Source organism: Aythya fuligula, chromosome 26, assembly GCF_009819795.1.
Source record: "Aythya fuligula isolate bAytFul2 chromosome 26, bAytFul2.pri, whole genome shotgun sequence".
Lineage (NCBI taxonomy): Eukaryota > Metazoa > Chordata > Aves > Anseriformes > Anatidae > Aythya > Aythya fuligula.
In genome coordinates, this window is record NC_045584.1 from 5,214,389 (window position 1) to 5,235,149 (window position 20,761).

At 55.8% G+C, this 20,761-nt stretch overlaps 1 protein-coding gene across 3 annotated transcripts; it reads right to left on the bottom strand.

Annotated features, from left to right (window-relative positions):
- Window positions 1–1,618: 1,618 nt before the first annotated feature.
- LINGO3 (leucine rich repeat and Ig domain containing 3) lies at window positions 1,619–19,628 on the bottom strand. Of its 3 annotated transcripts, none has more exons than XM_032203751.1 (3): window positions 19,565–19,628; window positions 9,676–9,779; window positions 1,619–3,862 (listed from the first exon to the last, which is right to left on the bottom strand). In XM_032203751.1, exon 3 carries the CDS (start codon window positions 3,826–3,828, stop codon window positions 2,011–2,013), a length of 1,818 nt encoding a protein of 605 aa, XP_032059642.1. In that variant the 5' UTR covers window positions 3,829–3,862; window positions 9,676–9,779; window positions 19,565–19,628; the 3' UTR covers window positions 1,619–2,010. The 3 variants fall into 3 exon arrangements, with proteins under 3 accessions (XP_032059642.1, XP_032059643.1, XP_032059645.1); XM_032203752.1 differs by lacking the exon at window positions 19,565–19,628 and adding an exon at window positions 19,085–19,111; XM_032203754.1 differs by lacking the exon at window positions 9,676–9,779 and having other exon boundaries at window positions 19,565–19,613.
- Between the last annotated feature and the right edge of the window lie 1,133 nt (window positions 19,629–20,761).

Genomic DNA, 20,761 nt, shown 5'->3' on the forward strand with positions numbered 1-20,761 from the left:
TTTGGAGATTTTGCAAGCCTTTGTGCCTGACCCCTCCCACACACCCCCAAGGTAAAATAAATAAATAAATACATAAATAAACAAATCAGACAGAGCAGGTGACGTGGGTGGGACCCCTGACACGACACAGCATGCACAGTGCGGGGAGCGTGGGGGCACCTGGCCATGCGACCTGTGGTGAGGATGATGGGGAGTGATGGGTGTCTCCCCAACCCTGTGATCCCCCCAGTGTGGGCAGGGGAAGGCACGGGAGCAGCCTGGGTCTGGTTTGAACGTGGTTGGGTGCTGTTTGGATGCTGTGGTCATTGGCTCCGCCACCCCCTTCCCTCTGGGGACAATCTGGGGGCCGAGGAGGCCAAATGCGTGCTGTGCCCATGGCACATCCCAGCAGGATGGGGTGCAGTTGAGATTGGGTGCGGGGATGACAGACTGAAGCTGTGGGGCCATAGCCCTGTCCCCTCCAGTCCCTGGCCCTGTGGGAGCTTGTGCCCAAAATTCATCCCCAAAAGGCCTGGGGGTGCCATAAGCCCTGCCTGGGCACACTGCTGGCTGCCCAGAGAGAGGGGACATGCAGGAATGGGGACAGGGATGGCCCCTTTTTGAACACAGGGAGGAGGAAGGGGGCACAGCCCTTCCTGCAGCCCCCCCAAGGAGCTGGGGCTTCTGCTACTCTACTTAAAAGGTACTTGAAAATAGGTGAAAAAGATAAAACCACCTGAAAGCTGCAACCTGCGCCCCAAGCATGGAGATGAGCTGGGGGAGTGGTGGTGGGCTCTACAGGGTCCCATCCAGGCTCTCTCTCCAGCTGCTCCTTCTTGCACCCAAAAAAATACATCCTGAGGTACAGCAGAGGTGGAAGAGCCAGTGGGGCAAGGGACATGAAGCTGGGACTGTCCCTGTGGCAGCAAGCAGGGCGCAGAGCTCCTGTCCTGTAGAATTCAACTTTGCAAGCTAAAGAAGATGCCCTGCCTGCACCCAAAGCTGCCTTTTGTACCTGTATGAGGACATTCCACCATCAGCCCTGCAGCTGCCAATGGGACAACCCTGGATCAGGAGCAGAAATGTGGGCACCACCTTGTACCCCAGCCCTGGGAGCCCTGGAGCAGGACCCCAGCCCTCACCCCCATCCTGCTGCCTGGTGTCACCATCCCTGCTCCCCGCCAGGTTGCCAGAGCTCGGTCCCAGCCTCACATCCCCATCAAGGCCATGGCTGGAGAGCGGCTTGGATGCATACAAAGTGGGGCCTGGCCTTGCTGTGCGACTGCTCATTGTAATTTGAATGCCTGTGGCCTCATTATTTTTTTCCCCATTTGTTTCCTGCTCACACCCGCCACTGCCTGGCGTGGGGTAGGAGGGATGGGTGATCATTATTGCTTGTGCAGGAGCATACCCAGCACCCATTTTTGCAGCTGCCCCTTGCTGAAGCTGCCCAGGTGAAGGTCCTGTGGCATGGCCATGTCCTGGGGTCTGGCTGTGCCAGCGGGGGGGCTGAGGGGGGGGGCCAGGAACACCCTGGTATGGCACCCCAGTCCTGCGTCGCACCGGAAGACTTTTCTTTTGGAAATTCATTTTAAAAAATTGTTGGAGGAAAAAAAAAAAACAAAACAAAAAAGAGAGAACAACCATAAACAACACCAAGAAAGTTTTCCAGAGAGTCTTAAAAAAAAATAAAAAGGGAAAAGGGAAAAAAAAAGGAAGCTTTTTTTTTTTCTTTTTTTTTTTTCCCAGGCCGAAATGCTGCTGATTCCATCAAGAAATGCATAGTTGGTAGCAAAAACATCAGCTACATTGGGAGCTGGGATGGCCCCTGGGCAACTTGTACCCTGTGGGGTCACTGTGGGGCTGGGACCATGTGGGTCCTTGATCCCAGACTCTGGGTACATGTGGTGCTGGCCCTGCTGATACCCCCAAGCAGCAAGGACATCACCGGTGCCCCCGCACCCCCGGCTCCATCGTGCTGTACCCATGCCCAGGACTGGGCAGCAGACAACATTTCTCCTCCAAAGAGGCTCAGATCATCTTCATGTTGAACTTCCTGGCTCCTCCTTGGCCCGTGGTGGTTGTGGGACCATCCACCTTCCGAAAGGAGTACTCCACTGAGAAGTTGTTCTTGTGCTGCCCCCGGCCCCGGCTCCACACAAAGAGGAGCAGGAAGCAGAAGAGGACCACGCCAAGGAAAGTGATGCAGCCCATGGCTGTGGAGACCAGGATGGTCTTGAGATCCAGCGTAAACTTCAAGAAGACCTGGGTGTCGTTGTGGTAGGTGTCGTTGAATTCGCTGAGGTACAAAGTCCGGTTGGCGTACGGGGAGCCATCGGCTGGGTGCCCCTTGACCGTCAGGGTGGCAAAGTAGGTGTCGTTGCCCCCTGCGTTGCTGGCAATGCAGATGTAGGTACCGCTGTCCTGCACCTGGGCAAAGCGGATCTCCAGGGTGCCCCCTGGCAGCACGGTTGCCCGCCCTGTGCTGCGCGTGGTGATCATGCGGTGCTGGGGGGACACCCAGACAATGGAGGGGTCCGGCTCCCCGTCCGCCCGGCACAGGAAGGACACAGACTGGCCTTCGCGGGCTGTGACATGCTGCAGCTTTCGATCCCTGATCTTGGGCTTCTGGCAGGTGAAGTACTCAAAGAGCACAGAGTCGGGGAAGTCACGCAGGGCGTTGCCCTGGATTTCAGGTGGTGTGGAGCACATGGGCTGCTGCCCGTCGAAGTTGAGCGTCTTCCGTCGCTGCAGGATCCAGAGGAGGCGGCAGTCGCAGGCCAGGGGGTTCCTGTCCACCCGCAGTGTCTCCAGTGTGTTGACGGAGTGGAAGGTGCTCTCCTCCAGCGTGGAGAGAAAGTTGCTGGAAAGGTTGAGCAGCCGGATTTGTCGCAGGCCAGAGAAGGCCTGCGGCTCCACAGACACCAAGAGAGCACCCACAATGTGGAGCTCCTGGAGCCGGATGAGGTCTTTAAAGGAACCCTTCAGCACAGTGCTAATGGGGTTGTAGGACAGGTTCAGGTACCGGAGGTACACCAGGTTCCTCAAGGCAGCAGTGGGCACGGCTGTGATGTTGGTGTAGGTGATGGAGAGTGAGGTGAGGTTCAGGCCCTGGAAGCTGGTGGGGGAGACATCTTCCAGCAGTGGCCAGTTATCGATCTCCAGCTGCAGGAGGTTGTAGAGCTTCTTGAAGTTTTGGTCCTCCAGTGTGGAGATGCTGAGGTGCCGGAGCCGCAGCACCTCCAGGTTCTGGAGGTAGGAGAGCGACTCGGCTGAGATGGAGGTCAGGTTGCACTTCTCGATGGTCAGCTGCTCCAGGCCAAGCAGCCCTGAGAAGGCTCGCTGGGAGATGTACACCAAGTCGTTATCACCCACTTCCAGGCTCTTCAGGTTTCGCAAGTCCTGGAACATGTAGTCCAGCAGGATGACAAGCTTGTTCTCGCTGATGTCCAGCAGGGTGAGGTTGGTCAGCTTGGTGAAGACTCCTGGGGGAATGAGCTTGAGCTGGTTCCCCCGCAGCCGCAAGGTCTGCAGGTTGAACAGGTTGCTGAAGGCGCCTGGCTCCACATTGGTGATGATGTTCTCGCTGAAGTCCAGCTCCTCCAGCAAGGGGTATGGGGAGAGGTCCCCTGGGTTCAGACAGCGGATGCGGTTCTTGTTGAGCTCCAGGATCTTGGTCTCAGTAGGGATGCCCTCGGGGATGGCGGTGAGCCGCTTGCGGTGACACACCACTGACTTGATCTGCGGGGCGCACTCGCAGCGGGCAGGGCAGGCTGCCACCCGTGGGGAGCTTTGGAGGACCAGGTGGAGGATCAGGACCAGGAGCCAACATGTCATGGTGTAGAGCATGGTCTTACGGGCTCTCTACCATTCTCCCATGCACCTGGAAGGGAAAGAGAGACGTGATGCAAGTCCTATCAAGATCATCAGTCTGTGGGCTACAACTAAAAAATGCCTCCATTGGAGCACCCCAAACCATGGTCCATGGCCCTGACAAGGTCCCAGTCCCACAGGAAACCCCATGGACCTCTGCTTGTGGCCTGGGGACTATGCCTTATGCAAACACGGGCATGAAGCAAAGGTGGGACACCACGTCCTCCTTGCTCCCTGTGGTGGCAGCGGAGGGTTCTTGCCTGGGGTCCTGCCCTGCCATGGCCATTTGGCCTCAGTCCCACTGGATGGAGGATGCTTGGAGCCTCATGCAGGAGCTGGTCCTCCTGTCCCTGTCCCCCTGCTCTGTTCTCCAGAGTGGGCTGGGGGAGGCTGCATGCTGCGGGCTGAATCTTGGCAGATGACGGATTACCGCTGACCTGCTGCTTGCGATGCACCGGCTGCAGCTCAGCCGCTGCTGCCCTCCTTTCAGAGGGATTAGGACCTCATCACCCATTTCCCTTTTCACTGCTTTTCCCTTCCCTGCTCTCTTTTCCCTCCTTTGCCCCAAATCTGCCAGAGACACATCCCAGCATTGATGCAAAGCTCATCAGCCATCTCTCCTGAACCAAGCACTGTCATTAACCTAATTAAACAGCAGGGCTGCTCGGTTGAAGTGCTGTAGGCTGGTTCTGGGCTGCTACATGATCCAGCCTCAGGGTGCGCAGGGGGCTTCCCAACCCTCCTTATGCCCACAGCATGGGGAAGGATGCTATCTCCGTGGATAATTTCCAGCTCTGATCCTATTATACAATCTGAGCAATTCGCCAGCAATAAACCCATTACTCAGTGCAATTTAGGAGCCACAGGAGATTATCTTTTAAAGACTTCTTTTTGCATGTCTTAATTTTGTCACACTTCCCTGTCTCTCCAAGCCAGTAGGGAAAGCATCACCATCATCCTCACAGCCGCAGGTGGCTAGGAGGGGATTAATGCGGGGCTAGGTGATGCCGAGCAGGGTTCCCTTGTGGGGTGGGATTGCAGAGCAACCTGTCTCTGCTGCTGTCCCCATATCCCAGCCATGCATTCCTGCAGCTTTTGGGAGGCATGCGGAGCTGGTGCCATGACCATGCGCTCACGCCTTGACTTCATCCTTTCGGTCCAAGTGGCTCTGCTCCTCCCCAACCCTTGTACCTGCACAGGTGCTCACTCCCTGCCCTTGCTGGGCTGTGTGGGAAGGATGCACCCAGACACAACCTGCAGGAAAAGTCACTATCATTTATTAATAGCTTGTTACTGCGATACTGCTGCGTTCTCTGGGGCTTGCCTGGCCTCTGGGGGGTGAGGCCAATTAAGACTCAACTCAAAGGCCTAGATAGAGGCTCCTCTTTGCATTTAATTTGTTTTTAAAAATAACACACCTGCTGCTCACCAGACTGGGGAATGGAGCCAGGGAAGCCCAGGCTCAGCACAGTGCAGGCACAGCTGCAGGGCAGGGACGGAGAGGCTGGGCAGAGGCTGGGGAGGTAGCAAGGCTACTACTAGCCATCGAGAGCACTTGCTCCTCAGCACCCAGGTCTCTCCTTCTCTGAATAAAGACCAGAAAAGAAGCAGGGCTTGACATTTCTAGGTTCCCCTGCTTTGATATCACACAAGTACAAACACTTCAGCCAAAGCAACGTCTTGTTTTACTCTCGCACCTACTTTCAGAATTCAAAATGGTCCTCCTGGGGCTGCCCTCAGAAACTGCTGCTTGAGGCCAGGCATGCGATATTCTCCGCTGGGCTCTGGGAGGGCAGCAGCACCCAGCAGCACCCAGGGGAGTCACCAGTCCTATGTCTAGCAGCACCCACAGTGCGGTCACTGCAGAATCTCCGTGCGGGATGGGTGCATGTGGGAGTGCTGGGGCCAGTGGGCACATTGGGCAGGCTTGTCCCCCAAAACACTGATGCTGCAGAGAAGAATGACAGTGTTGGGACTGTGCTGTGTCCTTAAGCACATGCCCAGGAGGCCCCGCGTGATTTCCTGGTGCTGGAGGCTGGAGAATCTGTGCACGTGCAGGGGAAAAGCTGTGATGTGATGGGAGCCTGGAGCCCCAGAGTGAGCCTCCTGCTGTCCCGCAGCTTCAGCATGGTGCCTGCAGACTCTCCCTGCTGCCAGCTTCAGTCCCTCCTCATGGACCTCAAGCCTTATGCTCTGACCATCCCCCATCCTTCCACCAGTCCCCTTGCTCCCAGAGGGGCCCTCTGTCCAATCTGAGCTGCAGAAACTGTGCAGCTGATGCTGGGGAGCGCAGGAGGGGAAATCAGAGCTGAGATATGAAGAGCCAGAAAACTTGGGGGTCATGGGAGGCCAGTGGTCTCCCTGCACATTGTTCTGATGAGGCTCTAGTGATCAGGCAATTAGCAAAGCAAGAATGAGAATAATCCAGCTGAAACAGACAGGAGGAGAGAGCTGGGTATAGAAAGCAAGAAAATCAATCACCAGACCCAATGGAGAATTACCTAATGGAGTTATTCCTAATCCCATCAGAGTCTGGCTGGGAAACCAACTCTCCCGGCTCTGTGCTCTGGCGCACACGGGCAGTTTTTCTAGGTCACTTCATTTCCAGGCGCTGCTCACCTGCCCAGCACAAAGCCAGCTGCTTCATCACTTGTGGTGGGCACCAGGGCCCCATCCTGCCTGTGCCAGCCCCGTCCTGAGCAGCTGCAGCTGAAGGAGCCAGTAAACATCCTGGAGCTGGGCTGGGGACAATGGGAAGAGCTTGGTGGTGCCCAGCTCATGGGATTGGGATCCACCAGAGGCTGTTCAGACATCAGATCTTTTTGACAACATGCAGAAATAGGGCGAGAAAGCATGGGAGGAGAGATGTCTGAGAGAAGACCTGCTCCTTGTGAGTCACTGCAGAAAATACCCCAAAGCACAGCTTAAAGGGGCCATTGGAAAACCACAAGACCCTTATTTAGATGGGAGTGATTTTGGTGACTGGCAGCTGCTGCATCTTATGGCTCCCCCCCTGCTCAATGGCCTCAAGTCTCAGGGCTGGCCAAGGCAATGCTGGAGCAGCCAGGCTGCCCAAGCCTCCAGCAGGGCCAGGATTTACCCTTTCTGCCCAGCAAACCCATGGCTGACCTCTTCCTGGAGCTGCCTTCCCCCTGTGCTCCCACCCAAGTCCTCCACAGCCACAGGACTTGCTGCTTCCCTCCCACATGGAAACTCCCAGCCCTCATAACTGCTGCGAGGACCCAGAACCGAGGATTCCCAAATGAGCTGTGATGCCAAGGAGACAACCCGAAAGAAGCCATCGCTTATTTTTAGAGACAACCTTATGATCGTCAAGCATGTGGCTTAAGCAATACTCTGCAGGCAGCCACAGATTGGCCACAATCTGCTCTTCTTCTTGATAGACATCATGTCTGAATCTCTATCTCCACAAGATGCTCCCCAGAGAGAAGACATTCAGAGACGACCACAACGTACAACGTTTCCAAAAGGTCACTGCTGCGGGTAGTGGAGAACGGAGCGCAGCAGCCACGCAGCAGCGCGGGGCCCAGCGGAGGTGGTTGGTATGCTCCCAGCATCTTCATTTCTATCCCAAGGTGGGTGTCTCCGGCTGCAGACAGTGACAGTGGTGGCCCTGGAAGCGACCCCAGGGTTATTTTTGGAGGATGTCCAGCACATTTTTGCTGTGTAATGAGAAGTTGGCATTTGCAGAAGCCTTTTACCATCTCAGGTGATAGGAAGCACAGACGGACAGCTTGTGTACCTGGGGCTTTCCATGGTTATTCCCCCAAAACTACACCACATGCCCACCGCAGCCAGTGTGGCACGCTCAGCTGGAGCCCCATGGAAGGGACAGAGGGAACTTGCCAGACCCTGGCCAAGCAGGGCATCCCGAGGCTGCACTGAGGCCAGTGACGGGGACACCCCACTACCACCAGGTAGGGAGCACCCACCTCCTGCAGACACAGCACCCAAGCACCCAAACTGACGTGCTACCTCGCCACACACCCTCCCAGGGAGGGGACCTTCCCTCTAAGGCAGGCAGCTCCATGATAAATGAAATACAGGGGCAGGATGATTAATAACCACATAGGAATAGCATACGCTGTAATTATCCACCTTTCAGAGTGCTGATAAATGGCACTGCTCGGGAGTGTTCGGACCCCCCCACATTCACCCTAGCTGGGTGCAGGGTCCAGCCTGGCCCCACTCCTGAGGGTATTGTGGCAGCCCGAGTGTGTGCTGCTACCCACAGGCTCTGCCCAAGCCTCCCTGAGGAAACTGGCACCCGAGGGAAGGGTCCTGACACAGAGTCCCTGGGATGCTGTGAGCCCTGGGCAGGGTTGATGGGGCTGGCTATCCCCCACCCCATAGCCCCCCATGGGCACTGTGTGTCGGGAGCGAGCCGCATCATTGCTGAGGCTCTAATTGGACTGGATGGCTGGATTCATGTGCAAGATGAACAGACGGACAGAGCAGCCTGACAGACAGATGTCCGCTCTGAGGACAGGATGGAATGGCAGCCATGGGTGGAAAACAGCCTGAGCCCAGCAGGATCGCTCTGCTCTCCATGGAAAAACAAGCGGGCGGGCATGGAAGGGTGGCAGCTGCCGATCCACAGCTTCTGACCTCCTGGAAAACCCCGCTCAGGGCAGAAATCCCCGGCAAGGGGCACAGGGAGCAGCAGCCACAGACTGCCTTCCCTCCGCCTTTCAGCTCTGCTCAGTGTCAGTCCAGGGCTGAATGCCTTTTTTTAAGACCTGTCTACAGCTGCTGCATTTGAAATGTTATTGCCATCCCAATTACAATCATGGGAGCAGCGAGCAAAGAAAGCAAAATGCCGTTGCAGGGTGAAATAACGCTTGACATTGCGATCTATACCCTCATCCTGCCAGGCAGGGGGAAGATCAAACCAGCTTCACTTTAATAGGTTCTTGGCTGGGGAGGGGTACAGGGGACCTTGTCCCAGCCCTGCCAGAGCCTTGTGGAAAGCAGCTCCCAAATCCACCCTAATCTGGGCAGCAAAGCCTCTGGCAGGCACCTGCCACCATCCGCCTCTGGATGGATGAGGCATACTAGGGAAGGAAGTGGTATAAATTTGCGTTTCTGGGGGAAAGCACAGGATATGACCCTGCACTCAAGAGCTGCTCAGCCTGGGGTCTCCAGCTGCGCCACCCCGACGGCTCCTCCTGGCTGGAAGCTGCAGCAAGCGGGGACATCTGGAGCACAAGAAGCTGGCATTGGTCCCCAGATCTGCAGCTTCAGGGCATTAGCTGCAGTTGTGGGACTGTGAAAGCATCTGTTCCCATCTGCAGCCCCAAAGAGGCTCCTGAATGCCAGAGCTCTCTGTGGTGGGAAGGCTGGGGGAATCCAGTCCCCAGAGCTCTGCCTGTACCTCCCAACCCAGGACTGTGGGGACTGAGCTGGTGAGCTCTCGAGCCCTTGTCCCCCTCTCCATGAAGCCCATCCAGACATCCAAGCTCCAGCCACAACTCCAAAAATGCCTTTCTTCAAGCCATGAGTGGCACTGGGGACCCTGCCTGTGCAGCTATCCAGAGCCCTTGCCAGCACTCATCATCCCTGCAAGCCCCAAGCCCAGCGCTACGCCTTCCCTCCAGTCACTTCTTGCTCATTTTGGGGCAGCAGCAATGGGCAGAGCTTTCTCTGCCATTACATGGAGCAAACATCGAGGCCTCAAATGTGGTGGCACCGAGCGCTTAGAGCTGAGGAGAGGAGCAGGGAGTTAATGCCCTGAAGCATGACAGCCACAAGCACCGAGGGCACAGCCCCCCCAAGCTGAACCCCCCCATGCCCCTCACTCACCGTTCTGCAGGTCCGGGGCTGTGCCAACATCTGTCTGTGCTGCAGTGTGCGAGGCCGGGGAGGTTTACATGGCAAAGCATCGGGCACAGCCAGCCTCCACTCCTCTGGGTAAAACAGCACAAGGAGAAGAGCATAAATCCCCTCCCCGCAGCAGCCAGAACCACAAATAAATGCCCCAAAGGCCATGGATACAGAGCACATGCATGTCCCAGACAGGAGAAGCAGCCTTAGCCTTGCTCCACCCCAACGTATGATCTGGTCATTGCACCTCCCCTAATTAAATGTATTTATATAATCACATATAAATCACCCTTTTACAAACAGGACAGTTTCCGAGTGGCCAGCTCTGGAGTGCAGCAGGGAGGATGCACAATGCTCCCTGTGCGCGGTGACCTCAGGCTATGGCATTTCTGCAGCAGTGCTGCCAGCAGCTGCTCAGGAATCCTCTTTTGAGGGAGATTTGAGCCAAACTTACAAGCAAAAACCCCCGTCCTGGGTCCCTGCCTCTTGGGGTACAGAGAAGTGTTTCCAGCCCCAACAGCTGGCATAGGACACTGACCTCCAAACAAATGCCTTGCTACAGCTTTGCCTGCATCAAGTTTAGTTTGCCTCTATCAAAGTAAGAGGGGATTTAAGGTCTCCCTTTTGGGGGAAATATAGCTTCTTCTGGTTAACAAATCGTCCCAGACTTCAGGTCTGATTTGACTGCACCTGCAGGGATGCTGCCTTTCCAGCCCAGCTGCCACTTCACCCTCCCACAAGAACCCAGGATAGCAAAGAAACAAGGGGGTGGCCAGACCCAGTCACACACAGCTTGAACCCACAAGTGCTCCTGGGGACATCCCTGATGACACCAGGAGATGAGCCCAGGACAGCTGCTGGTGCTTGCGAGGCAGGGCTGTCCTCTGCACCTCCCTAGTGCCTCCTGCAAGCCCCAGCTCCACCTGGGCACTGTTCATAGACATACAAAACACCTCTTTTGGGATCCCCGAAAGATCGAGCACATAACATGCTAGAAAACCAAAAATCTCTGCAGGAAAGTATTGCTACCACTGAGCAGAAGACACAGCCACCTCCTGGAGCCAGCTGTGAGCTGGTGAGTGCCGTGGTGTGAGATGCTGCTCAGGGATGGTCCTGGCTCACCCCTGCTCTGCCTGGCTGTCCCCCCGGAGGATGAGTGCCCATGTTTCCAGCTGCCATAAGACAACGCTATCCCAGTTACATGCTTGCAGCTCCCCTCATCCTCCCCCACATTTCCTTTTGGCAGTCAGCAGCATGAACACACCTGCATAAAATTAAACCTGTGCTTTGCACAAGGCCCCAGTGGGGATGCATGCCTCCAGAGCAGCTAGCAAGAAAGGAGCAGCACTAAAAAAATCCCCCATTAGCAATGACAGCAAGGAGCACCCCCTGCTCTGAGATGTGCCCCGGCATCAGCAGGGGGGTGCAGGGGCTGGCAGTACTCCCACACCTTCGCTGAAGCCCAGAGCAGGGGCATGTTCACATTCAACCTGCAGCAAGTGAATGCCCAGGGGCATCAGGTGGGCAGCAGCCAGTGCCTAAAATAAAGGCAAGAGCTCTCCAAATGACCTAGGAAGACCCTGCCCTGCCCTCAGTGCCAGCAGGTGGACATTTGCAGCACCAACACCGTGATGATGCAACTCAGCAAGGATTTTGTTGAGCGAATTAGTCCAGTGTATGTGATTTGAGGGATTATAACCTCACGAAGTATGGATGCACGGAGAGCTGTTTCTGCTACACGTTGCTAGCAGCTGTGGAGCAGGTGGGGTTCCTGTAATGCCAAAGTAATGTGATAATTGGGAGGGAAGCTGCCTGCCTTTTGCATTGTCACAACGTGTGAGGCATTTCCGCGCAGAAGTGAAGCACGGTGACAGAGCAGCTCGGCTCGCTGCTCCTGAAAGCCAGGCCTCTGGCAACTGGGGTGGATAAGGCAAATCCTGATAAGAGTTCCAGCAAGTTGGATGTGCCCCTGTATTTATTGCAATCCTGCTGAAACCAAATTGCAGTGAACCCGGCAGCGACCAAACCCTGCTCAGCAGCTGGCTCTCCCCAGCCGCCTCTGCTCTCCTTGCAGGCTGCACGGCTTTGCCTCCAGCCCTGCACCGGTGCAGACATGGCCCCTACACTCGCATTAGAAAAAGCAACTGGGCTTGGCTTAATAACCCCCCGCCTTCGTTACGCGAGCCTCTCGTTCCCACACATCTGAGAGATTAGGGTCTCAACTGATGTTCTTGGCATTTATTTTTGGTAACTCTTACGTCACTTAGCAACCTCCGGTTCAGGTTACTTCAGTTTTTTGTCTGCCAATCCATTTTAATCCCTGTGAAATGGGACCCATGAATGCGCTGCTGAAGTGGCCTAAAAGTGTCCTCTGGTTCCCATGTGCCCGCAGCTCCTGGCCTCTCATTGCCATCCACCCTGGGTCTCGTCCTGCTGCCCAGCCTGGGGCAGGAATGCACAGGGGCGCACAGAAGCACACGGGAACATACAGAAATATGCGGGAGCACACAGACAGAGCCTGCAGCAAACACCACCAGGCAGCAGGCCCGGAGCCCTCAGGGTGCTGCAGGAGCCTTGTTCTCCTCCTCCAGGCACGACCCCACTCACCAGGCACCGCTGCCCCACAGCACTGCAGCCAGGACCACAAAGCACATTGCAGTAAGCCAGAGACTTTCCTCATTAGTGTAATTAATGTCAGAGTTCCCAGCTGGCCAGGCTTCTGGCTGACCTTTACTTCAAGAGATGTGAACAACAAAAATGACTCAACATGGGGGTGATGTTGTGGGCTGCTCATTTGAAAGCATCAGTGAAATTGTCTTAGTGACGTGCCCCCAAAAGAGGAGCCCGCTGCAAAAGTAAAATGGGATAATTTGGAAAACCACTGTGGGGAGGATGGAAAAAAACCTCTGCTCTGTCCATCCAAAGAAGTAGCCTGGCTGGCACCCAGCATTTGCTTGTGGGCTTGGGGTGATAGGAAGGAGAGAACTGAAGAGGTGGGAAGTGGAGGGAGAGCAGTGTGGTTCTGAGTTTTGGGACAGGGGGACATCGTCGTGCTGGAGCCAGCTCTGGTGGTGATGCTGCAGGAGCAAAGCCCAGCATCCAGCACAATGGGGATGGCTCCGTCACGTCCTTAACTCACGGGCCACAGCAAGCCACAAGCCAGCAAGGAGACAAATGCAAACTCCTGTCAGATCACAACTCCATCATGACCACTGCAACAAACAACCTGGCCCTGGGTTTCCAGAGATTGCCAGATGTTTGTGTGAGGCCAAGACATAGCCAGCCCCAGCAGCATGCACTCCCCTGGCCCTGAGCACACCCCTGCTGCACTACCCCACAAGCAGACCCGAGGCGACGTCCCCACAGCGCTGTGTGTACAGGAGCTGGGATTAACGAAGACAGGATGGTTCTGTCTTTTTTTTTCTCCTCCCCTCCATTTGTCACACTCAGTTAATACTCCTGCTTCTGGAAAAAGGTCACAATTTAGATCTCATTTATGTCACTTCATCTGTGGTTTACAATTGCAGGGTCCTGCTCGTTTTGCTGCCCTAATTAGAGCTCAATTACTGGGGTCCTGCTGTACCTCTCCACACTGCTGTGATGGAAAGGAGAAGAGGTGGAGGTCTTGGCTGTGCAACCCTGACAAGGCTGCCCATAAGGAGATGCCCCTTGAAAAGCTGACCCGAGGCCAGCCTCTTCCCTCTGGCAGCATGGAGGGAACCAGATGGACTTTCCTTCCAACGCGATTTAAGTGGAAAAATACAAAATATTGTTCATTCTGGCTCTGTTGAAGGGTTGGCATCCAGGTGGCCAGAACAGGGAGAAAGGCAGAGCAGGTGACTGGTGGGTGAAAGAGGGCATCAGAGCCAGCTGTCCAGGCTTCTGGATCTGGCCCCGCAGGTGCAGGGATGCAAACAGGACAGCAAGTTGTGGAGACACACATGGCCACAGGGAGAAAGAAGCTGAGCAGCAATGTCCCCATGCACCACAGGAATTTGTGGGTCTGTCCCTTTGCCAAACATCATGTCCAGCACCTCAGCACGACGTTCCCCTTGCCCTCGCCCCAGTCCTGCGGGTTGTTAAGGGGTGTCTACATTTTGGTGACAGGCTCAGTGCTTGGGCAGAGGGATGGGGACAATATTTGTTTCAAGTGTTCTTACATTCCCTTCCTATTAATTATTTTCCCTCCTTTTCATGAACCTTCTTCATTCCTCCGTATCTCCCTCTAGCAATGGTATCTGAGAGAAACAATGAATTTTTAATAGAAGGGGGTGGCATGCAGAGGGAGACCCTAAGGCAGAGATAAAAACCAGCAATCTATTAAAATAAACCCCATCATTGTGAAACCTCATCTTAGGGAAAAATCAAACCTGGAAGGGAAACACTTGAGGGACCACGGGCAGGGACCAAAGCACCATGACCATGCAGAGTCACAGCCAGCAAGGAACTGAAGCCGTGGAGTGGGGACACGCTGCCCACAGCCCACCACTACCTGCCCAATGTGCCCAGCATCCTTCCACGGGAGCACCAGGATTTCCTTCTTTCAGGGGATGTTTCTAAGCTGGGCATGGCTGGGTGTAAGCATCAGCTCACCCTCAGGGCTGTGAGCCCATTGTGCCAAAGGGACAAGGAGGCTGCAGGGTGTACAAGGATGCTGGGGGGTACAAGGATGCCCAGCTCACCTTCCCGCAGCGCCTCTGTGTCAAATGGCTGAGCCTAAATATAGCCCCCATTTTCTTTTCTTGTAGACACAACCAGTGCTCCGGGTGAAAGTCCTTTCCCATGAACTCACTGTTGCTTAATAAAGCACAAACCCTCCAAGACCTTGATACTGGGATCTGTCATTTTAATTCTCAGCAACACTTGTCCCTCTCCCCAATGGTATGTGGCCGCTGCTATTTTGGCTGACATGCTGGGAGCTGAACAAGGAGCTCCGGCATTGCATGTCTGAACTGTTAAGACCTAAGCAAAAGAGAATAGCTGTGGCTTTAGAAAACAAAACAAAACAAAACAAAAAACCAACAACATAGGATGGAAAGAACTCCAGGTGCAAAGACTCTTACCACAGTTCGGATGCAGCAGATGAGTCCCAGTGCGCCTGCATTTGTGGATGCTGAGGACATGGCACAGAAGGATAGGGTTGACAGGTACAGGGGCTGCACATCACAGCCAAGCTCATGGGGGCATGAAAAACTCCAGGGGATGAAGGCTGGCAGGACACAAGAACCCTGGCAGAGCCAGTTCAGAAAAGAGAAGGGATGAAAACCCAGCATCATGGGGAGAGCCTGCTCCTGGCACCACGTCGAGGGGTCCCACCTGCAGGGTTTTGCCGGCTGAGCCCTTCCCATCACTCGCATCCTGACTGCTCCACTGCACTGGTGTGAGCATGCTCCTTTTTGTCATTTTCCCATTTTCAGTTAACAAGAGGGAAAAATCAGTCCCTGGCCAGGGCTGGGAGCAGCCAGGGATGACTCTGAGCTCTGACGGAGGGTCCATTTCCCCAACAGGTTGCAGAAACCTGCTCCAATGCCCACACCATCCCTGGCCCCATGTCCTGGTCTGCCCAAAATCCACTTCTAAAATCCTGTGGCATGCTGCAAGTCTGGGTTTCCCAAGGCCAGCCCAGAGGGCCCTAAGCAAAAGAACCCAAAACAGGAGGAACCAGCACATGCCATTGCTGGTGGCTACCCAGTGCCCGCTACCAACAGACAAGCCGTGTTCCTGCATCCCCTCACCACATCCCTGTATCACATCCCCAGCCCTGCATCCTCCCATGCACCACAGCCTGTGCTGAAACTGGCCGCCTGCATGAGCCAAGTGTTGGCTCTGTCCCTCCGGAGGTGCTGCGGGGCCGCTGCTTCTCTCACCAGCTGGCAGCCGGTGTGCCCGAGGCGCCGCAGCTTTCCTGGGGCTGTGCTCGCAGCCCCAGGAGCCAGCTCTCGCTGCAGGTAAACCCTACATAAATACTTTGAAAATAGCCTCCCGATAACGCCCAGAGCCCAGTCGATGCTCCTACCACAGCTGGCAAGACGGCAGCTCTCATCATCTTTTCCAAATGCTCTCGTGGGTTTTATTGCTTTACTTCATCTCTACTCAAATCTCTGCTCAGAACATTTCTGCCCTCGCCTGTTCATTTTGGTGTTTTTCCAGGACTCACAAAGCAGCACCTCGGGCTCAAACAGCACCTGTGCATTGGGGCTAGTGCAGATCTTCCAGCAGTGCCTTTCACCTCCGCACCGCAGCCCCTGCTCAGGGATGGCAAAGATGCTGCTTGCCCCCTGCGCCCTTCTTGGAGTATTAAATCATCACTTTGCAGCTGAAGACAGACACAGACGTACAGCAGGACGTGGGCTGTGAGAGCGTATGAAATCACAAAGCTAGACCTCCAGAGTACATCCACGTATGGACAGGGAAACTGAGGTACGGAGCACATTATATGTATTTTTCTTGCATACCACCCATACAGGGGGAGTGAATACAGTGTGGAACAAGCTCAAAGATGGCCTTGCTCAGCCCCACTGCCCCTTCACTCAGCAAGGCAGGATTTGGAGCTTGGGGAGATGCTGCTAGTGATGGTGCCTGCCTGGGCTACCCACGCCGTGGCAAGCTGACGGCGTGGGAATTACCGCTGCCCACACAAAACACATCCATCCACGTGCTTCACATTCCCGGCATTATTTCCAGGGCTATGGCAACGGTTTGCTCCCATCCCAGGGATGCAAATGCAGCAGCGACGCAGGTTGTGTTTGCCAGAGGAGCCCAGCTTCTCCGGTGCCAGGATGCAGGCCCACGTCCTGTCCCGCTGAGTGGAGGTGCAGGGGCAAAACACAGCCAGTCAACAACCAGAAATTGAAAAGGCTCCATCGCCTCCAACGGCAGCATTTTCAAGCCTCTAAACGCCAAGTGCAAAGACACCCAGGCACTCTTGTCCTTCCATATAATCAGGCTCCAAATTAAATGCTTAATTCAGGCCTGAAATGCTGTTTGGAGGGGAGAGCACAATGATGAGGCTAGGACCCTGGAACAATAGATGCGTTAGCATGTAATGCAAAGCTTGACGCTGCTAACAGAAGTAGACATTGCTGAGCTCCATACATAAAGCAGAAGGAAGCCCACAGCCCCGCTAGCTCCAGCAGGGCATCAGCAGATGCATGCCCTGCGGGAAAGGACAAGATAGCAGCAGTGGTGCAGGACTCCCATGCCCATGGCCATGCTGGGGACATGGCTGGACCCTGCTGCCACAGGTCCCTTGCTCACCCTGGCACATGAACCTACCTTTCACTCTGGGCTATCAACATGGAACAGCCCCTGAGGGCGAAAGATAACTCAGTGCTTTTCTCTCTTCCTCCAGCTCACTACTCCCAGAATAAAAGCAAAATCTGCTGATGTTTAAGCTGAAAAACAACTCTTGCTTGAAGCTGCTTCGCCTCCTGTTTCCCTGAGCTGGTGGAAACATGACTGCTCCCTACGCTCAAGTTGCTCCTCTCGTGCCGGAGAGCATCGCCCCTCAGCTCAGCTGTGCCAAGGATATGCCATGCAAACCAGAGTTTTACAATCTCTGAAACCCACACGAAACCCAGGGGATCGGGAGCCACCTCTGCCATCCCTCCAGCAAGCAGCTGTGCCTCCACTCTCCTGCTTTAATAAGCACCAAAAAAATGTCAATGATAAATAAATTAGTTCAAATTAAACCAGATCAATCACAGGCTGTCAAACTAGCAGCTCCCTATCAGGTCTTTGAGTTTTCTTCTGTTTAAAGCATATGCTCCATGTCTCTTGCCATACACCTGAGCATCCTTTTTCTCCATCTGGCAGTGCAAGGGATGCTGAAGCAGACCTTTGGGGTGCAGAGCCCTGAGCCCCCCGTGGCTGATAGGGCTGTAAGGCACAACCCCCCCCCCTGCTGGCATCACCTCCCGCTGGTCACAGTGGTCAAATGGGCTCAGCCGGGGCAGAGCTGGGTGGTGCAGCACTTTGTGCACGGGTTGTCGCAGGGTTCACCGCCTGCACTTCTGCATTTTCAAGGATAGCAGCAGGATCTGCCCCGGCATGGAAGACACACACAGATACACTGCGGTGAGTGGCCCTTCAGCTTGCTGGAAGCTGCTGGGCAGCTCTGCTTTTACAGTTGACTTTTTAAAAAATTCCTGGTGATTTGATCACAAGAGACATTTGGAGGAACTTTCCCTCTCTGAATACAGCCTTCCTCGTGGCATGGCCCCTGGAGCTGGGGAAGACAGCGCCCGCTGGGGCGGTTTGCTCCTCACACCCGCAGGCAGCATGTCCCCAGCTGGGAACTGGGCACGAAGCCGAGCAGCACATGGGAGCTCCTGGGAGGGCCTGGTCGTTGTCAGGCCCCTGAGCATCCCCAGCCCATCCCCAACCCCTCTTTGCTCCAAAGTATCATGTGTGGATCCACGCGCTGATATGCTCTGGGTATATTTTGCTGTGGCTCTGCCTGCTTCTGTTATCCTCTCTCCTCCCGTTTGCTCTTTTCCTTCCCCCAAACCCATCTCTGGTTCAGGCTGGGCATCAATTTAAGGAGCAGCTGCTCTTCTGCAATAGCTCCCTTGCGCGAACGCTGTGGGAATTAGAGCACCTTTTGTCAGGTTTTAGCTCAATCCACTTTGTAAATGGATTAGGAAACTGGCACAAGAGTACTCTGGGTCTGGAGCAGGAAGAGGCAGGCTGCTATTCTGGAACATGATAGGAGCCGCGTATGCTGTGACTGCTGCCTGCTCCATTTCCCTGAGAAACACAACCCCTGTAACACTCGCGTTTAAATCAAGCCTGGGATTTTTGACAGGAGAATACACCTAGCCCTAAAATCGAGGATGCTGAGAGCGGGGACGGGCAGGGCCCTGGGGTGGCAAGGAGGACCTGGGGGGGAAACAGGAGCAGCGGAAGGTGGGGACGACCCTTCCTTAGGCCGGGAGGTCTGCTGAGGTCTGCCAGGGAAAGGCTGCGGGGGGCTGCGAGAGGCTCCTGCCAGCCCTGGCAGCGGGGAGGCTGCAGGGACCGGAGCGTCAGGAGCGCAGGGGCCGAGGGCAGAGGCTGGAGGGAGGCACGTTCCGGCTGGAGGCTGCCAGAGGCACCTGCAGCTCTCCGCGCATCCGAGGGCATTCAAACCACCGCACACAAGCGATCCCCCCGCCCCGCCGCCCCCCTCCGTGCCGAGCCCTCTCCCCCCGCCACCTACGGGGGGGCCTCGCAGCCCCGAAAGGATCCGGGGTGGGGTTGGGGACAGAGGCGGACACCGGCCGGGAGGACCCCGGTGGATGCGCGGCCGCCCCCGATACCCACGTGCGGCTCCCCGCGGGGCTCTGCCTGCCCCGGCACGGCACGGCTCGGCTCGCCCCCCCCCGAGCCCCCCGGTACCCGCACTCACCGCTCGGCTCTGCTTCCCCGGCTGCCCATGGCGCGGGAGCGGCGGCGCGGGCAGAGCCGCAGCCCCGGGGGCGGCGCGGCGCTGAAGGCAGCGGAGGCTCCGGCCGGACCCCGGCCCGGCCCCGGCGCGTCCCCGGAGGGCGGCGCTCGGCGCCTCTCCCCCCACCCCTCCACCCCTGCCCGCGGCGTGGAGCCGCCCCCCGAGCCCCCCGCCGGGCCGGGAAGCCCCGGGAGTGCGGGGAAGGGGGGGGGGATAAGGGATGAAAAGGGGGGATAACGGGATGGCAGCGGGGAGGGGGGGATGCGCGGCCCCCGGTTGTGCTGCGAAAACGCAGGGGCGAGAGCGGGGTGCACGCCCCTTTGGCAAGGCAAGGAGGGGTGCGGGTTCCCCCCCCCTTCCCCAGCAGCCCCCCAGTGCCCCCCCATCCCCCCCGACTTTACGCCCTCCCCTTGCCCTTCGTCACCTCGCCTGGGCACCCACCTCGCTGTCTCCCTCTCCCCACTGGAGGCTTCATCCACACGAGTGATCGCGAACCAGAGAGGTCATTTTTCCCCTATCCAAGAGGAAAACTGGGGTGAACAGGAGGTAGATGGCTCCAGGAAGGAGCACAGTACCCCCACGTTCACAGCCCTGCATTGGGCTCTGCCATCCCGCGCAGCAGTGCTGAGCTCACGGGCAGCCCTGGTAGAGCTGGGAAGATGCTCAGCTCTGCACCCTGCCAGCACCCACATCCCATGTGGGGACAGCACATTCCTCCCCCAACCTCCCTGGATGCTCCTCTCTGATCCCACTAAAGCCTCCCACAAGTGGGGATGGTTTGGTTAATTAGGCTTTGGGGATGACAGAGGCCAATTGCCTCCTCAGGGCTGGTTTCCTTCCAGCGCAGAATCGCGGTTGCTCCATATCCAGCTTGGATGCTTGGTTGAGGCTGCTCCTTTCCGGCCCTGGTGCTTAGGGAGTGTGACTGCTGAAGTGCAGAGCCCAGTGCCCTTGATCTGTTGCGTGACAGTGGACAAGCATCACCTGAGCTCTTCAGTTACATTTTCTGCATCTGACCGTGTTTTTCAAGCAGAGTTTGGCAGCACATCCTCCATTTTATGGATGGGGAAACTGAGGGACAGACACTAGGTTTAAGGTGCAAGGCACAGCTCTCAAACCGAGGCTGATTTAGTGTCGTGGGCTCCCTTATCAGATGTTCTTGCCTGAATTTGCTCCTTTTGTGAGAGATGCTGCCAGGAGAAATGCCAACAGCTCTCCTAGCTTGGGTGTTTTATCAGAGCCACTTGCAACTTCCACCCTTCCTGCTACAGCCCAGCACTTCTGCTGATAGAGATTACTGTCTGCCTCCTACTGCTCATTTGCTCTGGGATGTGGATTTATAATTTCATTGCAGACACAGGCATCTCAGACTTTCCCATTTAAGTTTCATCCCCAGCCTCATCCCTGAATCTGCAGTTAAAACCAGCATATTTACTCAGGTGCAAAGGCATCTTGTTGCTGTTTTAAATGATAACAATTGATGTGCCTAATAAAAGATGAAAAATCTAAGCATGAGAAATGCAGCTGTTTTATTTGGAGATGCATATGTAAGAAGCTGGTGTGGAGGGTGTGAGTGGCTCTGGAGCAACCTGAATTTCATTTCAATTCCCCAGGCTGAAAAGGTGATTCTGGCTAATT

Coding starts and splice junctions, on each gene's coding strand:
- LINGO3 (XM_032203751.1), bottom strand. CDS start 3,828: ATGCTCTACACCATGACATGTTGGCTCCTGGTCCTGATCCTCCACCTG.